Here is a 24,027-nt window from a genome sequence, read left to right on the forward strand (position 1 = left end):
TTTGTTTTGCTTAATTGTATCCTGGTACACCTAACTTTGCAGATTGGAACTGTTCAAGTGGATCCACTCCCTTTTAAGACCAGACCCCGCAGTCTGTAGAAAGAGAAGGATGGCAGCAAAGGCTGTTTATCAGAGTTTAAGGGCCATCAGAGAGACTGTGACAGTACAGGTGAACAGGCTGGGACATACCTGGCTCGGCTGAGTGCCCTTCCATCAGTGGGGACAGCCATGTCCAGGGCTGCCTGAGGCTGAGAGCAGTGAGGAGGGTGAGGGCAGGGCTTATTCCCCTCTGCTGGGCACTTGTGAGGTGGCTGCTGAGAAACTCTGCTCAGGCTTCACTGTTCTAAAGAGAGATTGACCAACTGAAGACAGTGCTGCTAATGATAATAGTGCCCTGAACCAAGGGCTGCTGATACTGTGGGGGAACTGAAACATGAGATACGCACAGACACACTGAGCAAGCTGCTTATCTAGCCTGGAGAAGAGAAGGTTAAGAGGGCATCTCATTACTACCTCAGGTAGTCACAAGGGGTTTTGGGGAAACCAGATCTTCTCCATGCAACAAAAGGACAAAAGGCAGCAGTCACAAGTAGCAGCAAGGAAGGTGTAAAGAAAAAATTTTCTCACTGTTGTAAAAAAAGCCATTTGCATAGTGAGTGGCTAAGCAATGGAACATGTGGATTGGAGATTGTGGACTGATTGTCCTTAACCAGATCTAGCTTTGAAGTTAGCTCTGCATTGAGGAGGAGTTTGGACTGGATGACCTCTGGAGGACTCTTTGCACCTAAAATGATATTCTGTTTTGGAGTGAGGTGGAGAAAATTAGGGTCTTGTAATTAACAAGATTAAATATGGAAGCAGGGAAATGCAAAAGCCAATATCCTACACATAATTAGATTGAAAACTAAAGCATTGTGGAAATATAACCCTCTGAAAAAAAATGTAGATATTTAATTTTTATTACAAATTATAAGTATTGGCATTTTCCTTCTGTAGATGGTTTCTTTCCTGTTTACTTGGCTGTTCAAAATACATGCCTATATTAAACCTTCTATATCCCTTTTCTAGTGAAAAAGAATGGGGAAATATAATTCATAAGGCAAACCACTGGTGCTGTATATCATTCACAGAATGCTCTAACAAAATCTGGTGCACTGCGGGCTTCTTAAGTGACGATGGTCTTGCACTATATTTAGCATTCAATGAAGAACTGAAAAAAATCTAACAAATAAATGTATAGTGGTTTGTGTTGGTGTCTAGGGAACACAGTGACAGTATCATTGTGTGTGTTACATGTCTCCATCTCTGAGAATTAAGACAAATGTGGGACTGTAGAAAAAGGGATACAACTGGCCTAATCGATTTGCATAGCTGGCTGAGAGCAGATGTTGATGTCACTAAATAGAGACACCTTATGTCAAATGCTAACCAAAGAGAAGAACAGACTGGGTACAATGTGCAATAGTTTTGAAAAGAAGGCTAATTAGGAATGCATGAGCATTTGGCAAGAGTACATTGCAGCCCTGAATGCAAACCTTTTAATACAAAAATTGTATTGACAGGAAATGAGTTGAATTTTATTTCCATGTATATAGAGTATATTCTTACATAGTTTTATTCAAGCCATTTGTTCTCTTTATGAACTTTTTATGGATAAAATCTAATGAAATATATTCTAAACCATTACAAAAGTAGTTAGAAATTATTTTGATCTACCCACGTCATTGAAGTCTCTAAGCCTAATTGTGGGGGAAAAGTAGACTACAATGACAGGAGCTGGTAATTCTGATGTTTTAATTCACATGCTGCCAGCTGGCTGAGACTACACATACCACATGGAATGGGTGGATGGTGAAGTCCATAACTGAAGTACCACATTTCCTTATTTCGGTTGTACAACATTCACTCATGTTCTCTTTGTATTGTTGAAAGCAAATTTCATGGACTGAAGAGAGCACCTTCTGTCCCTGTGGGATTGCCATATGCTATGTGGAACCCATACAGGACAATTTAACTTGCTTTGTTTTTCTTAATTCCTTGTGCATTTAAATTATTTCCACTAACATTTTTTTATCCTAACACGCTCCTAAAGCCTTCTAATATAAAAGGCCCTGCATTCAAGGGTAAGGGAGAGAGAGAAAACTCTAGGATGTCCTATACTATTTGGTTTTGGGTTTGGACAGTCCCAGGCAGTCTCTGCAATGTCAGACCTGCCCTCTTTTAGTGAACAAGCTCAGTTCTGTAACTGTCCCTGCTGAGTGGTGTTGGTGTAGCTTGTCATAGGAAGCTGCATTTGTGCTTGGGTGTTGCAACCTAAAGCAGAAGGGAAGTAATCTCAATTGTCCAGAATTAAAAGCTTGAGTGGGTCCTCAGGGGGAGCAAAGAGCCACGTCACCACATTTTTAATTTTTTTTTTTAAGCAGACTGTACCTAGACATCTAATACAGGGAAGAGCCTCTTGGTCCTACATAGCCCTTGGTTCTGGGATGTAGACTTTCTCAGAATGCTAATAAACAGAAATGTAAAATCTAAACCCCAGAGTTACCATGCTTAGATTATCAATCCTCTGTAGATGCAGCAGACTTAGATTATGATGGGATGGTGAGAAGCATAGGTTCCCCTTCCAGAAGAGTTTGTCAAAGAAGCTAAACCAAATGCTTGTAGTCCCTTCTTCCTGCACTTCCTGTTATCCTTGACTGGGGTTTTTTCAACCTGTCTCCTCCTGAGCCTTTCTCTGGTGTCTCAGAAGTGCAGGGGATGGAAGGGCCTGAGGGCACTGAGCTTCAGCATTTCTGAGCTGGTAGAAAGTTCTTTAAGGAGTTCTGCTAACACTGCATGATGGAGCAGCCTCTGGAATTAAACTGACTCTCAAGATCCAGGAGTAGAAAGGTTATTTGTAAACTCAGTTACTGTCTGTGCACAACTGATGCTCTCTCCTGGTGTTTTTTAATCATCTGAGAAATACAGTCTCAAAACCAAAAGGTTAGTTTAGCCCCAGAGTAAAAAATAATACATTGGAGCATATGGGGATGTGGATTTACATTTGTCCTTTCAAATGCATTTTATAATTTAGCAAAACTAAGATAATTCTAAGTAGAATTCTCCATGGGAATGAATGCATTTTTAAATTATTATTTTAGTCTGTTTTTATCCAGTTGTTCTCTCAGTTGTGAGATAGTGTTTAAAGCACATAACTGAGCTGCAGTGACGGAGCTCGCTTGGCAGCCCATAAACATGTTTTGGAAAGCTGTATTGACTTGGCAAAAGCAGACTGTAGTTAAATGCTACCATGGTCCAATGCCATGTCCTTTAGGATTGCTTGCAAAGACAGAGCTTATTCCCTTCTCCCTTTCCCTCTAGCTGTTATTCCCCCCTGAAAACAAACAAATGAAAATGAAAAATCCAAGCTGGCTACCTGGAATACTTGACCATCCAAATGAGTAAAACTTTACCATTCATGTATTTTTAATGCTTATGCAAAGTCAGTGGGAATATTTGTGGTTTATTACTGTGCTTTCTTGTACCAAAGCCTAGAAACTGTCAGTTGCTCCACACCCTATTAGAGATGCATTCCAACCACTTCTCAATGTGTCACTCAAGTTTATGGTCAAAACAAAACTGTTTGTTTTAAAAGTTTGGGAAAATGTAAATACGCTTCCATACAGGATTATGTATCAGAGAACAGAGAATTTCTGATTGTCCTGGGGTTTTATTTCATACTTTATACTGGAAAATCTGAATTATGTAAGAAGTTTTACATTTGTGGTAGGAAAGCAGTGAATGGTAAAAATTGCTGTAGATGGTCATTAAAATGGAAATGATATAGTAGCATGTACCTATTTCCACAGCAGCAGAAGCCTTTATTACCCTTTGATGAAATAGGAAAAAAGAGAGAAACTTGAGACATTTTCTTTATCCCCATCAAAAGCAATGCCCTTGTTCTCTTTCTCCTATTTTAACCACCTGACTAATCTTTGTTATTGCTGTATTTTGCTAAATTTACTATTGTGCACTAAAAATAACACTTTCTTCCTGTCCTCTTCTCCCCCTTTTTTTTTTTTTTTTCTGTAGAAAAGCTCTGTAAAGAGCTGGGAATCAGATCTAAAGGTTTGTGGGGTTTTGTTGGCTTGGTTTGGAATTTTTTTTAATTGCAGTCCAACACTTCTTGAGTCAATATGATGGCAAGTCTGGTTGCTTTGTGTCAGTTTTCTCTGACATGATGCTAACTTACCTGTTCTCACATTAGCACTCACTGTTTGCAGCAGTGATAGTCTAGGTATTTTTAATAGAGACATGGGTTCTAGCTCTGATTTTTCTCCAGGAAGTGATCATTTAGACTGTAGAAAAAAGGTACCAATAAGGAATTAAAAATTGACATACTGAAACAGTTTAGTAAAAGGAATACCTTTTGCATAACACTGCTTTTCCCAGCCTCCTGAATTGAGTGGGATGAACATGAAGTTTTTTTGTTTTCCTAAAATCTGTGTATCTGAGAGACAAGTGAATATATGGGGTTGTTGTTCTTGCACAGAATGAAAAATTTAACTCTCATTTGTGGAGAAGAAAAATTCCCATAGAACTTGAAACTCAAATACCAGAAGGTAATCATACTACACATTTTAAATCTGTTTACTTTTATTTTTACTTTTTGTTGCCTGGATTATCAACTTGATATTTCTTTGCTTGTAAGTAGATGTCTGAGTGAGAGTTCTTTTGCTTTCTGATGCATTTGTTTTCGTCCATCCAAACTGTGCAAAGCTAGGAAAATAGTATTTGCCATGATTCCTGTTGTTCTCCTGCCCCTAATAGCCTCCTTTTATAGGAAGTTGCAAACTGTAATTTGTCCTGACATAGATGTACTCAACTGAAAATTGTTGCAGTCTGACCTGGTTAATGTAAGTTTGGCTTCTAGGTATTTGAAAAATGTAAGTAATTGACTATAACCAAATGCATTTGGATACTGTTAACTTTTTACTGGTACAGATAACTATTCCTGTAAGTGGGGTTTTAAACATATTTATAATCTTTACCTACAAATTACTGCCTTAATGCTACGAGACTGTGCAATGTGTGAGACCAGGCTGCTGTAAGAGAATACTTTTTGAAGAGTGACTACTTTATAAATAGTCACAGCTATGTCAAAAACTGTCCTTAACTGTGCAATTGTGCCCATGCCTCTTACTGGTTAGACAGTTTTGTTGATGTCAAATGGTAAACACAGAGCCAGAGACTGCAATTTTAGCAGGGAGCCAGGTGTGGGTTGTAACACACAGGGCCTGGAGCTGCTTTCACTGGTTTGAAAACACCAAGTCTAGATTGTCATTGTAAGAGAAAGGGAGGTTGTGGTCTAATTGTGATGTGTGTATTTTACTTGAAGCCTTCAAAAACTAATGAGACTAGAGACAAGTGATTTCAAAAGCTATCAGCAGCACCTAAAGTAAGAAATCACATACCCAACTTAGGGCATCATCCCGGGAGGCTTTCAGGACCTTTGCACTGTGACTGTATTAACAGTATTTACAGTGTATACGTATAAAGACGTATGCCTGTGGTGGGGTATTGCTTTGATTTCAAGTTGTTTCGTGTCCGAGCTTTTACCGTGCGGAGCCATGGCAGAAAGCCTGTGCTGCGGGCAGGGGCGGGATGCTCCGGCCATCCCCTCTGCGGGCCGTGGGGCAGGGGCGGGATGCGCCCGGTGATCCCTGCTGCGGGCCGTGGGGCAGGGGCGGGATGCGCCCGGTGATCCGCGCTGCGGGCTATGGGTCGCTCTGCCAGGCGGGATGCGGGGGCGGCTCCATCCTCCGCCCCTTTACGAGCGGCCGCGGTTTCATGAATGAAATCCAATCGCCGCGCTAAAAATAGACCGGGGACTGGCACGTCACGGCTGCCGCTGGCCCCGCCGCCGCCCCAGGCAGCGCTGCAGGGCGGGCCGGGCCGGGCCGGGCCGGGCCGGGCGGGGACCCCGGCGCGGGGCCCGGCGGGCGGAGCAGCACCGGGGGCGATGCCGCCTCCCTGCCGAGCCGCGGCGGCTCCGGGCGCTGCCCCGCCGCCGTGAGGAGCAGCGGGAAGGGGGCGCGGCGGCTGCCGCCACCCCCTGCGGGCCGGGGCCAGCCCCGCCGCACGCAGCCCGGCCGCCGGGCGTCCCGCCCTCCCGGGTAGGTGCCGCGTCGCCCGGGCGCGATCGTGCTCCGAGTGCCGGTGTGCGGGGCAGGGGCCGCCAGCGGGTCCGCAGGGGGCGGGTGGCGGCGCCCCGCGCGTCCCGTTTGCCCGCAGGTGCTCTCCCGGCTGGTCGGGAGAGAGCAGGAGGTGGTGGCATCCTCCCCTCCTCCGAGGACAGAGAGGGCTGAGTCCTTGGTGAAGCAGATCTGCCTGGCTTCCTTTTGCAGCGAGGCCACGAGGTGCAAGGCAAAAATAGACGGGTATGATGTGCACGGGAAGCACAAACCTCCTGGCGCTTGGTACCTCTGAGTGTCACTTAGTGAAAACCCGAAGGATATCTTTTTCCCTTCTTTTTTCCCTTCCCCTTTCTTTCTCCCTGCTTTGTCTGTGGAGTCTACTGTGAGCTGCTGTGACAACAGCAGGAGGCTGTTGGGGGGGTCTTGTGGCACAGATTATCAGGTGTCTATGTCGGGACCTCTCTGTGGGCCATAGAGAGGGGCTGTAGAGACAAACAGGAGTAGACCTTTTAATCTGTGTAGTCAACTTTTAGTAGGTATTGTGGCATCTGACATCTAGAGCAAAGAGAAATCAGTCACTGGACATACCGAGGCAGACTAGGTGGAGGAGTTGCTGTCTGTTGGTCAAGACACTACTCTGAAGGCAACAATATACTTGTTTGAAAAATTATAATAATAAAAGAAAGCCCTTGAGGTTCTGCATATGGTCACAGCAAGAGCAAGGAAGTGATGCCAGAATAGTCTCAATGACTTTGTTCATCCTCAGTTTGTGTACTATTTCAGGACACACAGCTGACTTGAAGCCAAATGTTCAGTTGAGCTGTAATAGCTTGAGATCTACTAGAAGCTGAGGTGGAAATTAGCTTTTCCAGTGTGCTTAAAGGGAGTCCTTTAGCTGCTGATCTTTCTAGGCAAAAATAATGCATGTGGGGAGAAACCCACCATTGATAGGATCATGCTGAAGAGTTGTCATGACTGCTCAGTGTAAGCAGTAATATTTCAGTACAGGCTGTATTTCAGGATCAAAAGTCACACCTCATGGAAACGGAATGGCTTCAATTCTTTCAGTATTTTTCTGAGGTACTCTTCCATTAGGTTATGCTTTTCTTTCTGTGTATGTTGCATTTGCACACCTGATTCTATGTCTCAGATATACAGTGCATCTACACACTATTAAAGAAAAAAAAGTGATTTCAGTATTTCTACTAGGGTTCTTTATCTAAGTGACATAATACTTAATGAGCATAAGATCTGGGACAGGCTCAGATACGCAGAAGTATTTTTATCCAAGAAGAAATAAACATCAATTTTAGCTCTGGGAAGCTTTCTAAAACTCCTGCCCTTTTAAAACTCCAAGCTTCATAAATATTGTAAAGCATTAGGCTGAGAGGAAGAGCTGATCACTTGAACAGTAAATCCTGATGTTTGATTCTTTGTTAATACATTTTATTTGCTGGAAAAATACTTAAGTCCTTTATCCAAATGTTACCCTGTGCTGAAGGGGATGAAAGGACAGGAGGAGAAGCAAGGGAGCAACAGGTGTTTGACATGCTCCTCCCTTGCTCCCTTCCTTCCTGCCAGAAAAGTATACAAACATTGTAGAGCAAACTATGTGCTTGGGGAGGGGAAAAGGAAATGCTCAGGTGTCCTTGCTGCATACAGCAGACTTGCAGAGCAGCTAGAGGCTGGGTGGTTGTATCCTTGGATCACTGATTGGGTTTCCATAAAAGAGCTCAAAACTTTCTACTGAAGGAGTGAGTGGTGCATGAGCTGCAATTGGTGCACCTGCAGTGTGTGTGCTCATAGCTGGGGCTCTTCAGCGTTACAGACAGGTCATGAAATAAAAATATGGATTCCCTTTTCCTCCCATCCAACACTATTCTACTTTTCTGTTTTCCTCTCCTTTCTGTCTCACATGAAACACAAGATAGCAAATTCTTTCTTCTTTTTAAATTATTTTTTTCTTTGCAGATGAGTCTCTGTGTGGCACTAGACATTACAGTAAACCCTCCATCTGTGTGCCTCCTGCACTACTCTGTTAATGTTGCTGGATTTGCATTTGAGACATAAGTGCAGAACTTGACCCGTGATCTGAAAATAGCATTTACCTGAAGTCTGCCATCCTGAAGTGTTTGCTGTTCCAGTGAGTGTTTAGGTCCTTGGGTGGGTTTTTCCTGCTGTCATTATGAGGTCTCACTCTCCTTTGGTAGTTTCCTAGTGGTAATAGTGTCTGGGAATGAATAAAAGCACATATAATGTCTTTCTAAGATCACTGATTAACAAAGAATAGTATGCATAAGAAATGTCACATATAGTTCAAGAAGCAAGAGCCTGATTCTATCTTTTGGAAAGAGAACAAGGACAGAAAGTGAATTCAACAACTCTCTGTGCTAGAAGGTCACCAGTGTCTCTGGAATATTCTATGTTTGTAGCTCTAGTGAAGCTCGATAAACATTTTCCCCACAGAAATGCACTGAAGTTGTGAGAATGCCTTATTTGGTGGTGATTTTTATTCTTTCAGTACTGTTGGGAGCACTGCTTGGGAACAGCATCCAGTGTCAACACCTCTTTCATGTGTGTGTACAGTCACTAACAACCTCTGCTAAAGTATCAGTAGTTTAATACTGCACAAGCATCTTAATTACATAAGAGTAAAATCAGGCATTTCATGGAGTTTATTATCATGAAACCTGGTACTGTTGAGTCAGACTTTTCCAGGGACCCATCTTCCTTTAAGCTTTGAGTTTTATGTGTTATCCCAGGTACTCTTGGGCATGGCAGTCATTAAGGATTCAGCTGCAGCTTTACCCCAGTTACGTTAATCCAAATACCAAAGAAGGAATCAGAGCACCTGATGCTCTAGCTACACTGATGCATCATGTGATGCAGTAGCAGGGGATCTGTGAATGAAAATATTGGTGCTGAGGACCCAGTTCCACACTGCACACAGCTCAGGGACAAAGGACAGTACTTCAGACTGCCTTTAATCTGGTCCCATGGACTGAATGCTTGTCACTGGTGGGTGGCACACCTTCCCTGTCAAAATTCAGTTTATGCACTCTGGCTGCACCTGATGTGAACCAAACCATGGAATATTTGATTCAAAAATGTATTCTTGAGCTGAATTAACATGCTGTTAGCAGTGCGCCCTTGTCCAGCTCTTGCAGCTTAGTTTTCTGTTGCAGAAGTAGGACTGATCTGAGGACTTTGTGCATTTTATGGGTGGCTGCTTTAAAAAGTGCCAGCTGTTTGGTGATGGTTATCACCATCAATGGGTATTGTACATTCTTCAGGTACTTGGTTCTCAGCCACTTTTATTCATGTCAGCCACAGTTAATTTCAGTTTGTGATGATGTGACAGATTGTGACCCGCAGCAATGCCAGATCTTGGTCACTGCATAGTCCCTTGTGTCTGCTGTGATTATCTCTGGTGAGTGGAATGAACAGTCAGTTGTAGCCAGGTATATCTGGAATCCTCACAAGATGCATAGGCAAAGCTGAAGTGCCAGCCTTAAATCAGTCCTGTGCCACTTCTAGGGATGTTTCCCCCTTCCCAGGGGTAGGTCCATTTATGGGCACTGTTTTCCACATCTCTGTGCACACCAAGAAAGAAGAGGCAAAAGGAGGCACAAGGGATTGCCTTGTGTAGTAGACTCTGGAAAATTGGTGAAGGGAGGAGTGGCAGTGCTGCAGGCTCTGCCACCATGTAAAAATCTCATTCCAGATTCCCACACATGAGGTTTCTGAAATGGTTAAATGTCCTTCACCTGCCATGTGGGTTAATTTCTAGGGCAATGATCTCATCTCAGAGGATATCCCAAGGTATGTCACAGGTCAAAATAATATGTAAGCTGCTCAGTGTAATCAGCTTGTTGATTTCTGCCCTTCAGGTCTTCCTGAAGAACTTGTCACATACTTGACATTGCTGAAGTCTAATGCTGAACTCTCATTTGGGTCTCTTTTTGGTTTAATAGACTGTGTATAACACAAAACCAGGTTCTTGTGAGCTGCATTTTTTTGAGGAGGCTCAGGAGAATCTGTTATTGTACCTAAAATTGAATGTTTTCATTCTTAGCTATTGAGCTATCTGCCCTCAGCAGAGGGCAGTCTGTTTTACACATTGTTATGTGGGAAGAATTTGTGTTTTACTAGTATCTCTGATTTTTGGGCATCTGAGGAAATGCTTATTCTTACTGATCAGAAGTTTTTGTGTCATCACAGAGGTAAGCTGGACTTGACAAAGGATCCTAATAATTAACAGAAACAAACAAATCTGGAGTCATGCAGGCAGATAAAGAGCAGAGTGACAGGCATCTGATGCAGCAAACCAGGAATTATTATTCCCTGTCTCTGCAATTTCTGTGAGGGTTGTGGTGATCATTTGACTGAGAAGTTTTCTAGCAAACTTAGAGACATCAGTTCTGTCTTAAAATTTACATCATCATTAGGGGCTGCTCCTTGCATTTTCATGCGAAGCCATGGTCAATTTTCCCCTCCTTTTAAAACCTGAGGGATACAGTGGGGATTATGGCAGCTGAATGGAAGCTTCTGACAACTTCTGTCTAAGAGGTAGCATCCAGAAATGAATCTGATGCTTATTGATCAAAAGCTGACATGAAAGAAGCTAGTTCAGGCAAGTCAAATGGAGTCATCTCTTGATGACAGCCTCAGTGTTTAACTTCTCCAGCTATATCAAATTTTAGCATCATTCTGAGGGATTTATTTCTTTGTTGATACTGGTCCTAAGCTATCCCAGGACAGAAGAAAAAGGGTAGAACCAGGTTCTGCCAATGTGGAAGATAAAGGTGTTTCTGTTGACCTGCACTCTAGTGGGCAGCAACAGCCAGGGTTATCTCATTTATCACCTTGTGCAATGAAACATTTCCATCAGCTGCCCTTCTCTTCCTACCCATGGGAGAGCCCAGCATCTCACATTTGCAATCAGGTCAGCTTTAGAATATAAGGGTTTTTCTCCTTCCCCAGTCATTGGTATGTCTGTTGTTTTCTTCTGCTGATGGACCAGGTAGGGCAAGTAGGTGATAAATTCCAGAGTTAATCTTGAATGTCTTCCTTCTGAGGTAGAGTCTTCAGTCTTTCCATGTAAACTGCCAGAACTTTAAACAATGGCAAAAGGGTAATGCTACTTCATCCTGGACAAGAATCCAGCCTGATATGCATGATGCCCACCCTTGTCCCCTGGTGGCCTAGTGATCTGATCCCACCTTGAGTCTTGCTACCCTTTGTCACCAGGTAGTTCTTTGATACTGACCAGAAATAGTTTTCCTTTTGAAACCAGTCTCCCCTACAGGCCTCCTATGATTTAATAAAATATTAATATTAATATATCCCTTGTAAAAAATGTTTTGTGATGCTCTTTCAGTTGCTTGATCCTGTGTTGTGATTAACTTCACAAGTACACTTGATGTGGCCCTAAATTCATTGATTAAATTGAGCCAAACCACAAAATAGCCTTTTGGCCCTTAACCTTTCCCCAAATCAGAGCTGTCTGTGAATTCTGCACTCTTGCACAGGTGAACACTGAGTTCCCTCTGCTTTGTCCCCTGGCATATCTGTGTTAATCCACCAAAGATTCTGAAACACCACATGGTGGGTTATATATTGAGAACGAACATTTCACACACTTCTTCTGGCTCATGTGCTCGTTGGTCCCTGCCAGCATGCTGGTGCCTGGGGATTCTGCACTGCAAGGTAGTGATTTCAGTGCCTGAAGGACTTGGCATTTTGCATCTCCTCTTCCAGTTTCCATGGTTGCAAGCAGTAATTTTGCAACTTGGGGATGGAGGCAAAAGTGTTGCACAGTCTTGTAAATTTTTTTATATTCTTTTTGACATGTTATTGCCTAATGGCTCTCTGAAAGAGTCACTCCAAAGCTATACTAAAAAATACATCTCCAGAATAGATTGAAATATGGAGGAGCTAGAAATGCACTTCATATAGTTTCCAGGAAGTGTGTTTTTTGGGGATAATTGTTGATGATCTTATTGCCTTACTGGTAGCCTTAGTTTTTCAGATAATTCCCATGCCCGCCATTCATACTAAGTCATGTTAGACTTTGGTGTCTCTTTCCATTAGATTTCTTTAGTAAAATTGTGACATTTTAATTGTGGTTGGCACAATTTGTTTGAAGGAGTTCCTAGTTTGCATGTTTGGTCAGATTACTTGACACAGGTTGAAATTATTAATTTTTTATTTTTTCCATGGAATAGCTTGAAGAAAAACTCCACTGAGCAGGCAAGGTTCTTACATGCTGTCATTCTGAGCTGTCATCTGAAGGTTGCTCTTAGCACAAGAGCTAAGTAAAATGCTTGCTTTGAGGGGTCCTGTAAGTACACATCTAAGAAGTGAATGGCTCCAGGATCACCCCATAATCATTGACTAATGTAGCCACTCTTTGTGATTTGTTTGTGCTGAAGAGAAAAGGGTTGATAATTAGCTACTGTTCTTTGAAAAAAAAATCTTGGTTCTGTTTTGTATATGCTAAGTGAGGATATCAAACATCTGGACATTTCAAAGTGGGCATTTAGAGATCCACAGGGGTGGATTCCTGATCCTCCACAGGCAACTCACTATTGGGTTTGGATCTTCATCCACCTTGTTTCTAGCAGAAAAAAATTGCAATCAATGCTTTAAATATTAAGCTGCATTCTTAAAACAAGTTCATGGTTTTGATCTGGTTATCTATTGTATATTAATACACCTACACTAATACAGAGAGTTAGAGGGGTTGTGTGTGTCTGTTGTGTTTAATCTGTGTACCAGTGGACTCAATAATCAGGTGATGTGCTTCATCTACAGATCTTCTGGTAAATTTCTCCAGAAAGGGGGTGTTTCATTATTGAGGCTGACCAACTCGCATGCTATGGCAACCACAACTGTTTTGTGGTGATTATAATAACAACTCATTTAGCAATGAGGAAAAACTAAATGAAAAACCAAGCACCCCACAGCAATTGGAGGTGAGGCAACAGAAAAAGAAATTGGCAACCATAACCATCTGCAAGCTGTGGTTCAAAACAGTAGCCTTATATTTCTTTGGAAATAAATCAGCTTTATTTGGAATATTTCTTAACTGCTAATCAAGTGAATGAATTAAATGGCTTTATGTTAGATCTTGAGTCTGCTCACATCTCCTGCTTTTTTGGCTGCCTCTGATTTCTCTTCATCTGCAAACAATCACAGGTGACAATGTAAAAATAGAACATCCTAAGAGATTTTTGAGATCCTGTGTTATTCTTACGGGTATCTTTTTCCATTTCCATCCATCTGCTCATCTTTCTTTAGAACTGGTTTAAGCAGCTGAATTTTGTGCTCCTTTCTTTTGGAAACGGTGATTTCTGATCAGACCTTTTCTCTGGTAGGTTCTTTGCTCCCCCTCATTTGATGGCCTTTCTGTCTTTCTCTGGCTTTTTTGTCAGTTCCCTTTCTGGGACTGGTCACACTTCCAGTAACTTTCCTCACAGTTTTACCCTGCTTTGTTTTGCTGGTAAACTAAGCTGTTTCTGGTTGTAGGTTGGTTTTAGCAAGTTTTTCGTTGATCTTAGAATGTTATGCCTTTATCTAAATCTTTATATATGCTGCTTTGTTCTTGTCTAACCAGTTCAGTTTCAGTTCCAGTTGGTCTTCCTAGATATTACCAGACTTTCAGAGCTCAGATCTAGTTGTCTTTTTTTTTTTTTTTTTTTAATTCTAGTTTTGTAAATACATGTTCTGCATTTTAAATCAGTGTGATTATATAATAGGTTTAGCACCAGCTTAACCTAGAGACTGCCTTGAAAAAACTAACTGTGGCTGTATTCTTTAGATCTTGCATGTATTCCTGGCTTTAATCATTCCAGTAGCCAGAAGGCATCTGGCTACATTTGTAAGCATTTAATCAACCTGTTTTGCTAATTGTTTATACTGGAATTTGTTGTTAGCATCTGGTTTTACTTGAGGTATCTAAATATCTGTCTGGGCTTCTGTCTGTCAGTCTCTTCAGGAGCTATTTCTGCTTTAATTCCTTCCTGAAAGCTAGTGAACAATATTAAAATGGTCTGGATTTTTAACACATAGTTATATTATAGATACTGGAGGATATTTAAGAACTTTCCTTAACATAGCCACAGAGCTCTACTTTTGTTTTTATTGCCAGTTTATTTTAATCTCTGTCCTGTGCAGTATTGAGTCATGCTAAAAATATCTTCATTAGATTCCATTGATCTACAGCAGGGCACTCAGGCATGCTGTGTCTGAGTCCTGTGATAACTTTGCTTTAATTAAGTTATTAAGTATATTGGAAAATTAAAACCCTAGTAATTTTTAAATTTTTTTCACGTGTTCCTTTTCTAGGATTCTCAGATAGTTGCATTGATTTATCTAGTTACTTTTATTTAGATTTGCCTGTTAATTTTAACCTGGCTTTGTTATCCTCTTGGAATTTTTTTAAGATTCCAGACTTTGTACTTAATACATATTTTGTGACTGACTGAAGCACATTTTATGCAGAACTACCATTTAAGAACTTTGGAAGAATTTTTAAATCAAATTGTTATATAATACGACAGCTAATCTGTGTAACAGCTTTTTAATGGAATATTGGGTAGGAAGAAAAATTGATTTGGCATCTCTGCTTGGTAGTTTAAAACCAACCAGACACACTGGCTAGCCATGCTCCTTCATTTTGTTTTCTAGCCTTGTAAACATTTCCACATTCCATCTGTGATGTCTAGTCCATGCATGAATAAAATATGAAGTAATTTAATACCCCCACATAATATGTCAAGGGGGTTGCTGTTTATTCTCAGACTTGAAACTTTTAAAGATCACGTGCTGAAAGCTCTCGGGGTTTTGCTACTCATTTGGGGCCCTGCCTATGAGGCCATGGTGTATGAACATACCACTTTCTCTGGAGTGTGAAGAAAAAAAAGGGGTTTTTTGTACTTTTATTTGTGTTGTGACTGAGGAGGAGCAAGGATGCTGAGGAGGAACAGAGTTAGCTCTTGGCTCTGTTCCTGTGTTTGGAATCACAGAGAGGGGACAGAGCCCGTGGCCATCCCAGGTACCAGCCTCATGGGAGCTTCCATCCAGCAGGCAGCTGGGGCTGGATCACAGAAGGGAACTGGGAGCCTCTGGAGTGCTCTACCTCCAGAGCAGTAACCTTTGAAGTAAAGGGATGAAGGCTGTCAATTAACAGCTTTGTGTCCTCACCAGCCCAAACCTCTGTGCTGGAGTCGGGAGGCGCTGAGGGCTCATGTATGGCCAATGCTCCATGTGTGTTTGTGTGTGTTCAAAGAGTGTTCTCTGCTCTACATCTGGCACATTGCAGAGCTCTGCTTGTGCAACCATGCACTTGGGCCAGGGTGCCAAGTGTCTGGGCCCACGTTTCAGTCTCGGGTAGGATAACTTCAAAATGTATTCTCATTTTGAGAGTCTATGCTGCAGCATTTCCAGAAGCATTCAGTGTCTGTGTCATCAGTGTGACACAGCAGTGGCAAAAATCACTCTTGCACCTTGTCTGTGTCGTCCCTAACTACTCCCTCCACACATAAATAAAGATTACAAATGTGCCTTAGCCATTATAGTTATTAGCACACAGTCCATAGTCAAAACTTTATCTAAATGGGTAGCCTTGAGTTCTAACAAAGACTTTTGTTTCTTGGTGTACATCAGTTTAAATAAAGAATACAGTTAAAATCAGTGTTTGACTAGTAGTTACTAAACATGACTTTTTCTTAAATAAGAACATAGTGCCTTTGACAGTGAAAAATGGACACCAAAATAGCTTGAATCTGTTATTTTAAACAGCCTGACAGCTAATATATAGTCTATATCTAAGTGTAAACGAGATGTGAATATTAAAAAAGGTATTAAAACAAGTAATTGGATTTCTTTATCTGTAGTGCATTCTTCTCAGAAAAGAGGACACTATCACTCCAGATGATGACCTGTGTTTTGTCAATTAAATTGCTGTAGGTTCCTTGCTGAAATAATTATTAGGCAAGCCTTCCTGAAAAGGTTTGTGACTTGCATTTTCCTTGTACTCCCTCCTTGATTACAATTCCCTGGCAGAGTCCAGATTGCTCAGCAGACTGCTAGACATTAGAAAATCAAATTCAGATATATCAAACTATGATCCCACATATGAAAATGACAGACTGTAGTAAACATGCATGAGTTGGTTTTAGTCTTTCAAATATCCATTTTTTCCAGCTTGCCTTTGTATCTAGGCATTTGTTCAATATATTACCATAGAATATTTAAGGAAATAGTTTCAATAATATCTTTCCATGAGGACAGTATCTTCAAGAAACTTCTTCTCTTCACTTTCCATTTCACATCAGAAAGAATTTCTAGGTATAGATAAGTATATTTGCAAGTTCCTGCTTGGCTCTTTGGTTTCATTTTAGTCCATGATCTGTACAAACTTCTCCTTGGACAATGAAGAGTGTGTGATACTTGCAGGATGTAATGGGAATTGTGGTTTTGTAGCGAACAGTCTCTGGAGTTGTCCTACAAGTGAGTTTTATTGTGTGCTAAAGCAGTCTGTGTGACTTGCTGTTAGCAATATTGTCTGGACAGCCCTAAATCAAATCCTGAATGGGCAGGACTGCAGAAGGCAGGTTTATACTGGTATCCTTCAGGTTAAACCCACTGATGCACAGGCTTTTTTTCCTCCTGGCATAAAAAGTATTTGCAAGAGGTAAGTTTATGCTAGCTGTCCTTGTTTCACCAAGATCTATCTTCTGCAAACAGGCTTGTGTTTACAGAAACCAAAGTGAAAATAGCATGTGAGCAGCATAAAGCCACTGTGGTCCAAATAATTGTGTATTTGCATAACTGAGCAGTATTTAAAGGACTGGCTGGCCTACTTTGGGACAGTTCACTACACACTTTTCCTTAAGAGTTTGTTGTCTCCAGGCATCTCTCAAGAAGAGGAAGTAAAAGGCTCTGATTCTAAACTGCACTGTTTTCACACAGAAGTAGAAAACTGCTTTAACTGTCTTGTTCCAGTTTTTGATAAATGGACATTGACATGGACTACGAAAGACCCAACGTTGAAACTATCAAGTGTGTGGTGGTTGGAGATAATGCAGTGGGAAAGACTCGTCTGATCTGTGCCAGAGCCTGCAACACAACCTTGACTCAGTATCAGCTGCTGGCAACGCACGTCCCGACTGTCTGGGCCATTGATCAGTACCGTGTCTGCCAGGAGGTAAGGGCTGCAGGTGTGCAAGGTGTGCAGCACATGCTGGGAGGTGCTGCTATTGTTTCTTGGCAAGCCTCACCCTGCCAGGATGCAGCAATGAGCTCACAAGTATTTTATTATGAGTGACCTCTACTGCAGCCATGCTCTGATAACACCTCTTGTTCTAAAGTAATTTCTTTATCAAACCTATTTTTAGGGATATAAATATTCTGCCTGATTTATAAGATACATCTTTTGGTAAAAACTGCATGAGGCAAACCCTTGACCTAGTATGTTTTGGACCTTTTGATGGGGTGAATTACAAAGTAACTGTCTGATGGAGGGAAAGAGAATGTTCTGTGTGTTCTCTTCTAGGTCCTTGAACGCTCAAGAGATGTTGTGGATGAAGTGAGTGTTTCTCTCAGGCTGTGGGATACTTTTGGGGACCACCACAAAGACAGGCGCTTTGCTTATGGAAGGTAAATTGATCCAAGTAAAATTTTAAGAAATACTTGCGTTCAAATTTTGGGGTAGAAATAAATTGCAAATCCAAATTTTGAAAAGCAAGGACTTAGCAATCACGGGTATTCATGTTCCTGCCCACTGCAAAGAGGATTATCTGCTGGAAGGATTAAAAAGATATAAATATTTAAAAAGCAGCATAGTTTTACTATGCTACATTTCCTTGAACAGCCTGCTAAGCTCTGTCAACAACTGTTGTCCTATTTTGAATTTTAAAGTACATTCTCCAAAATAAGATTTTAGCTTCAGAAAATTGAACATGAGCATTCTCTGCCTGTATAAGCAGTGTTTGATATAATTGCCTAACAAGCAACAAACAAGGAGAGATGTTGGGAAATATCACTCTCACTCAATGAAATATTTATTTTATTAAAACCTGTGATGTTGAATGGGCAGTAACCTCTTGAGAGCAGAGCTAGATTCATGAAAGATGAGGCTCTTCTATATTTCCTTAATTAAAGCTGAAGTTTTCCTTCTATAAATATAAAATGTCTGTTAGTGAATCAATTAACCCTGGAAATTCTAAAAATACATGTATAATAAATATATATTTAAATGAATGTGATCTAGATTTTTCCAGCATGTGTTATATATGTGTGTGTGTATACATGTTTCTAAAAGTTCAGCATAGTTTCAGCAAGGACTGAAGCCAGTGATAGTCTTTCTGGTTTGTTTAATTAGATCTGACCTTGTGGCAGTACAGACAGCAGAACAGCTGTATTAGGCAAATACTGAGCTGAAGGTGGGTTTTGGACATACCTTTTCATAACTCATATTTGAGAGGTCTCAGTCCTCACACATTTTTTCACCTTGTTGAACTTTTTCATAACCTTTTCATATCTGCTTCAGTCACTGCAGTTGATCAGACCTTCACAGACAGACACATTTTTTTTCCAGCTGGGAATGAATGCCCTTTGTAGAGTGTCAGCCCCAGCTTTCTATTGCATGTGGCCAAAATGTACTGTCTTGCTGTTTTTCTTCTCTCTGTGCTGCCTGATGACACAAGTGACTTTGAAGGAGGATGGTCTTTTCTATTCTCTACCCCTTAGAAATGCTGTAGAGGGTTCTGCTGGTTGAATCCACCCATTAAATTTTCAGGCTGTAGAACTCTCTATGTTTGTGCTACACTCCTTTGTGTACAGCACTGTTAGTGGAGTTTTCACAGAGTCATGAATTACCTGGAATTTTCTGTTGGGAGCTAAAGTGGCAACACATCTGGGCTGCACAACCTGTACCATTTCTAAATAAGCTTTGTGAGAGAAATTACAGACTTTAAGGTAATATTTACCTTAATATTTAGTGCTACTGGAAGATGTCCATAGATACTGTTTTACCTTTTGGCAGCATGTGGAGCCTGCATTGATAAATTTGGATGTAACTTCATGTTTCCATTCACTGTTCCACTTTGATGTGGCCTCCCGATATTCTGCAACAGATACTGTGTCACTGAGAAGATTACTGGAGATTAGGAGAGCAGAATCAGGCATGTTCTGAACCCTGATCCCACATTTACTGACAGGATGGGAGAGGGAGGAAACAACATACTTAGATTCTAATCCTGCAAACGCCAAGGAGGACGTGCATAACTTGAGATCTCGAGGATTAAGCATATGAACACAGTGATTCATTTGTGAGGTTTGCAGAACTGAACTTGTGTAGAATGAGGTTTGCTGTATCCTAATTAGCTTTAAAAGGCTGTTCTGGAAGCCTGCTCTCCTGTTAGTGGTTTTTCTGCAAGTCTATTAATGAAGAAAGTAACTGGAAGCTCTACAGAAATAGTTTATAAATAGAATTTCAGTTTTAAAATGTTGTGATTGTAAGCATTTAGGTACTTGGTTGTTTTAAGAATGTTAATGTTGCAGTCAAAGCAGACTGTTTAGTATTTCATCTGGGTTGGCATTTTAAAACTAGTTTTTCAATGCTGAATGTTCATATTTCTAGGAATTTATTTTAAATCACCTCTGCACATTGAGCTGCAGTCTAGTCAGCTGTGTCAAATCTTGCAATACAGTGAAAGGCCTATTTCATGCCAAACTGTTCAAGGTTACACCTGCAAGTGCCCCATGTTTTGACTGTCTGAAGGATCATTAATAATATAATCCTTTGGTTCTCTTAAAAAAATTCTGTGCATCTGCACCTTATGCAGGGGAAGGCTTACTCCAGCTAACATTCAGCCAAGACCTCTAATTGTCCTAAACCTGGTGTAACAAGAACCAGCAAGTCATTAACTCGCCTGCTGCTCCTTGGAAAAGTTTGCTCCATACAGTTCTAGAAAATGTTACATAAATAGATTATGCTATAGATGACTGGGTGAACAGTTAATCGGGCTTGTAGCACAGATAAATCCTTCTTAACTTTATTTTTCACAGATAGAAACATGAAAGGAGGGGAAAAGGAATCTGTTTTCCACTATTTTTGTGTGACAGGACTAGAGAAACATTTGAATGCCACCGGGGATGGAATAGTTAATGTTTCTCTGCCATCCCTTAATGGGAGTATGGAGAGTGAGATCAGCTTGCATTCTGCTCTGTGGTGTTTAGTTTAATAATCACACTCCTCTGGGAGCTTTGGAAAACAGTTCCTGACAGCTAAAGGAGTGAGGGGGATGTGGCTGCAGAGACTTGTGGAAATATTTGCTGCAGTTTACAGAATGACATTTTTCCCCCCCTTAGACTAAAGTGTGTGCTTTAGTTTTGGAAATATCCTGTTCAGTTCAGCTTAAGCAGTATGTGATGCCAAACAGCCATTTATTAATAATTTCCCATAGGGTTTCATTTGGTGCACAATCATCCCAAAATGCTGTAAAATGATAATGCCTTGGTTATGATTTAGTGTATTGATTTCCAGCTCCCAGCCACCTCTTTGTTTAATAACAATCTACCCTTGGTGCTATTGTATTCTCTAAGCCTGCAGATGAGGTGTGAACTTCATTTAAAGCCCGAGTTGTTATTCTGTAGCAGTTTCTCTGGGAGGAAAGTGTAAAGACAAAACATCTTAATTTACATTTCAACTTGTCAGGATTCACTGTCTCCCATCCTCCTGTCCAATCTGGTTTTGAATGAGAGTGTCAACATATCATCATGTTCAAGCTAATCCTAGAAGCTGGCTTGTAGTTGTTTTTCTCCCTTTTTTCATCCTTTTCTTTTTTTTTTTTGTTTTCCTCCCCCAGGTGAACATGTTTGGTTAATTTGATAAATAGCCTCTGTATCCTGGGGTTTTTAACATGCAGCTCTAGTATGTGTAAATATAAGCACAAACCTGCAAAGAGTTAATTCAATCAAATATTTATTCTCAATACCGAGAATGGGGGTTGTTAGCTAATTCAGCCAGGATGACTTATTTACTTGCAACTTAAATATGAGCTGTAGACCAAACAAAATCTGTTCATACAGCACGGACAGAAAACAGCTTTTTCCTCATGACTTACAAATGTGAATGAGTCTTGCTGTTAGACTGCTGACAGAGCCTCTTAAAATAGGTTTAGACTATTTCCTCTGTGGTGAATGGATTTTGTAAGCCTTGTGGGTATTGTATGTATGCAGAGGAACACATGCATTCAACTTTCTGTGTGATTACAATTCCCTTTACCACTTACTCCAATGTAATTGAATCCCTAAAAATATACCTTTGGAATGCTGCTGAAAGGAGTCCATGAGAACAGGGCTTTATCACTGACATCTGAAGACTTCCACCAACTTCCTTCCGATTTTTTTTCCTCAAGGGACAAATGATGATGCTGTTTCTGTAAGAACAAAACCAAGGTAGCTTTGAGGTAAAATGGTACTTTCATTCATCAAATTCAGTGAGATTAGGGTGAGGTTTGTGGCTTCACAGAGTTACTTGGTCTGCCTTTGGTTAGATCAGTGCCCTCTGTCATGGAGCAGCTGGTGCCTGAACTGAGGCTGGGCCAGCAGCTCCCCTCCTTTATTCAGAGAAGGTCTGAGGTTTCAGAAGTGCCTTGTGAATGAAAGCTCACTCATTCCCTGTGCCTCTCAAGCCATTGCTGGCCTGGGTTGGAAGTGATCCTCAGAGATGTCTCTCTAGAGCAGAGGTACTGAACAGACACAGGACAGTCTCTTGCTCACTAGCAGAGGCTCAGCTGATGGGGAATCCAGTTATTTCAGGTGTCTCTCAGCTCTGCTGCTTCCTCTTGTTACATTTTCTGCCAGAAAAAAAAGTGACAGGCAGTATCTTTAAATCACCTTCAGCCACCCAAATTTGTAAGCCTCCCCTTCTACTTTACAGTGGTTTATAACTATTCAGATTCTTCATCATATGATCATGAGGAACTGGAAAAAAAATTTTTACAACATATACATATATTTGTTATGATATTTTTCTCTTTTGAGTTTGACTTAGGCCCAAGAAAGACTGTGATAAGCAGAGAGGGTCACATAGACAGCTTTCTCCAGTAACTTTACTTTGACAGGCTGTGTGTATGCACTGTTTTTTTTCTTCTTTTGTTACCTGTGTGAAAGCTCTTTCATTCAGCTGATGGGGAAATAAATGCTTTATATTCTTAGGCCACTGAAATTAATGCAGACCTACTTCTCTCCTGTGCATCCCACCATGGTTCCATACTGTTACTAGAAAGAGGTTGCTGTGGAATTTCTGTTAGGATTCCTTCCTTTCTTAGAAAGGTGTGTGCCGAATGGGGCTGTTAGTGAGCCTGAGGCTCAGCTTGATGTATATGTAATTTATCTATAATAGAAGGACATTTCCAATGCTTTGATCCTTCCTTAAGGAGTAAAAAAGTATGTGGCAGTTGTTATTTGTGGTATTAAATCATTTCACATTTTGCCTTGCTTTCCTAAGTCAGGGGCTGGGTAGAAAGGGGCATTTGGGCTCTACACTGAAAGGCTGTAAGGCAACATCAAAATCTTTTGGAAATTATAAGTGTGGGAAGCTACTTTTTGTCAAAATCCTGATCTTAGTGAATTATTTCTTTGTGAATAGGTATTAGGTGGATTTCTTGTGCTGTTTTCCACTCCTAGGGTCTCAGGATCTCAGTCTGGGTTTCCTGGTTTTCCGTGGTAGGGGGATAGAAAGTGTTGGTCTTTAAGATCTAGTCCAACCCAAACTGTTCAATGATTCTATAAAGCACTTGGTGTTCAGGTTTATAAAAATGTTCCTTGAATTACTCCTGAATTTTACTGGGAAATGGCTATGAAATTCTGTTTTTAGAATAAGTGCAGCTTGTATTTGTGAATATGTTGCTGCAGAGAGAAAGGACAAATCAGGTTTACTTTTTTTTTCTTCTTTCTCATTCTCTAGGTAACCAACACAAAAAGTAACTGCACAAATACGGCAGTAGAATAGGCATTTTAAAAAAATCATACCCTTTTACATTCCCTGAGAATATTAAAATAACATTGGTAAATTTTTAATGTTTAGGAAATATTCATGCATATTTTAACCTGACAGGGTCTGCTTTTTTATGAACAAATGTCGAACCAAACTTTATACTGCAGTGTTAGCAAGTTGTAAATGTGCCTTTGACTTTAATAGGAATTGTAGGTACTTTAATTAAAATTTCCAAAGGACACCTTCCCTGAAATGCTCACACTTCTATGTAGCTGGTTAATCTTCCTCATCCATTTCTGTCTCCAGTTGGTACTGAGTACAAATTGTGCTTATGACTTGAATGAAATCTTAATTTATTATGATAGAGTGGCTGTATTTTGTGAGCTAGCAGAGCCAGCTGTGGTGCTGGTTCAGCGTGTGAACTCTGCCACTACCCAGCGCTTTCCCATCCGTCCTGTTCCTGGCACAGAACCATTAATTTCTCTCTGTCCAGTGCAGAACTCTCAGGAATCTTTGTTTTATGGGGAAAGGATAAATAATAGGATAAATACAAGATAAATAATTTGCAAATAACTTTTTTTTACCTCTTTACTCTGTTATTCTTTCCATGTGGAAGGCAGTAAGGTGACAATGTCCTGTTAGTGCAGTGCAGTGAGTTTTGGAAGAACCCAGCTTTGCTCATCTCCATTTTATGATTGTCCAGCAAAGGTCAGAGGCAAGGAGCTGCTCAAGGACCACGGTGGCAAAAACATGATTCTCCCTTGGCAAGGGCTGTAAGACATGCAGGGCTGTGCTGGGGGCAGCCTGCTGGCTGCTCTGGGCCTGCCCTGCCCAGAGACA

At 40.9% G+C, this 24,027-nt stretch overlaps 1 protein-coding gene across 4 annotated transcripts in view; it reads left to right on the forward strand.

The window, feature by feature from the left end:
* Positions 1–24,027, forward strand: part of RHOBTB1 (Rho related BTB domain containing 1) — a 48,275-nt gene that overhangs the window by 11,279 nt on the left and 12,969 nt on the right. The window contains exons 1-3 of one of the 4 annotated variants that reach the window (XM_071438629.1): positions 5,950–6,155; positions 17,187–17,388; positions 17,737–17,840. In XM_071438629.1, the coding sequence (XP_071294730.1) occupies positions 17,197–17,388; positions 17,737–17,840 (296 nt within the window). In that variant the 5' untranslated portion in view covers positions 5,950–6,155; positions 17,187–17,196. Of the gene's footprint in view, positions 1–5,949; positions 6,156–17,186; positions 17,389–17,734; positions 17,841–18,564; positions 18,626–24,027 lie in introns of those variants that run through there. The other 3 variants (XM_071438630.1, XM_071438628.1, XM_071438631.1) reach the window with 3 other exon arrangements.

The sequence above is a fragment of the Agelaius tricolor genome, unplaced genomic scaffold, assembly GCF_023055355.1.
Source record: "Agelaius tricolor isolate 1412-34295 unplaced genomic scaffold, bAgeTri1.0.p SCAF_13, whole genome shotgun sequence".
In the NCBI taxonomy this organism is placed as follows: Eukaryota; Metazoa; Chordata; class Aves; order Passeriformes; family Icteridae; genus Agelaius; species Agelaius tricolor.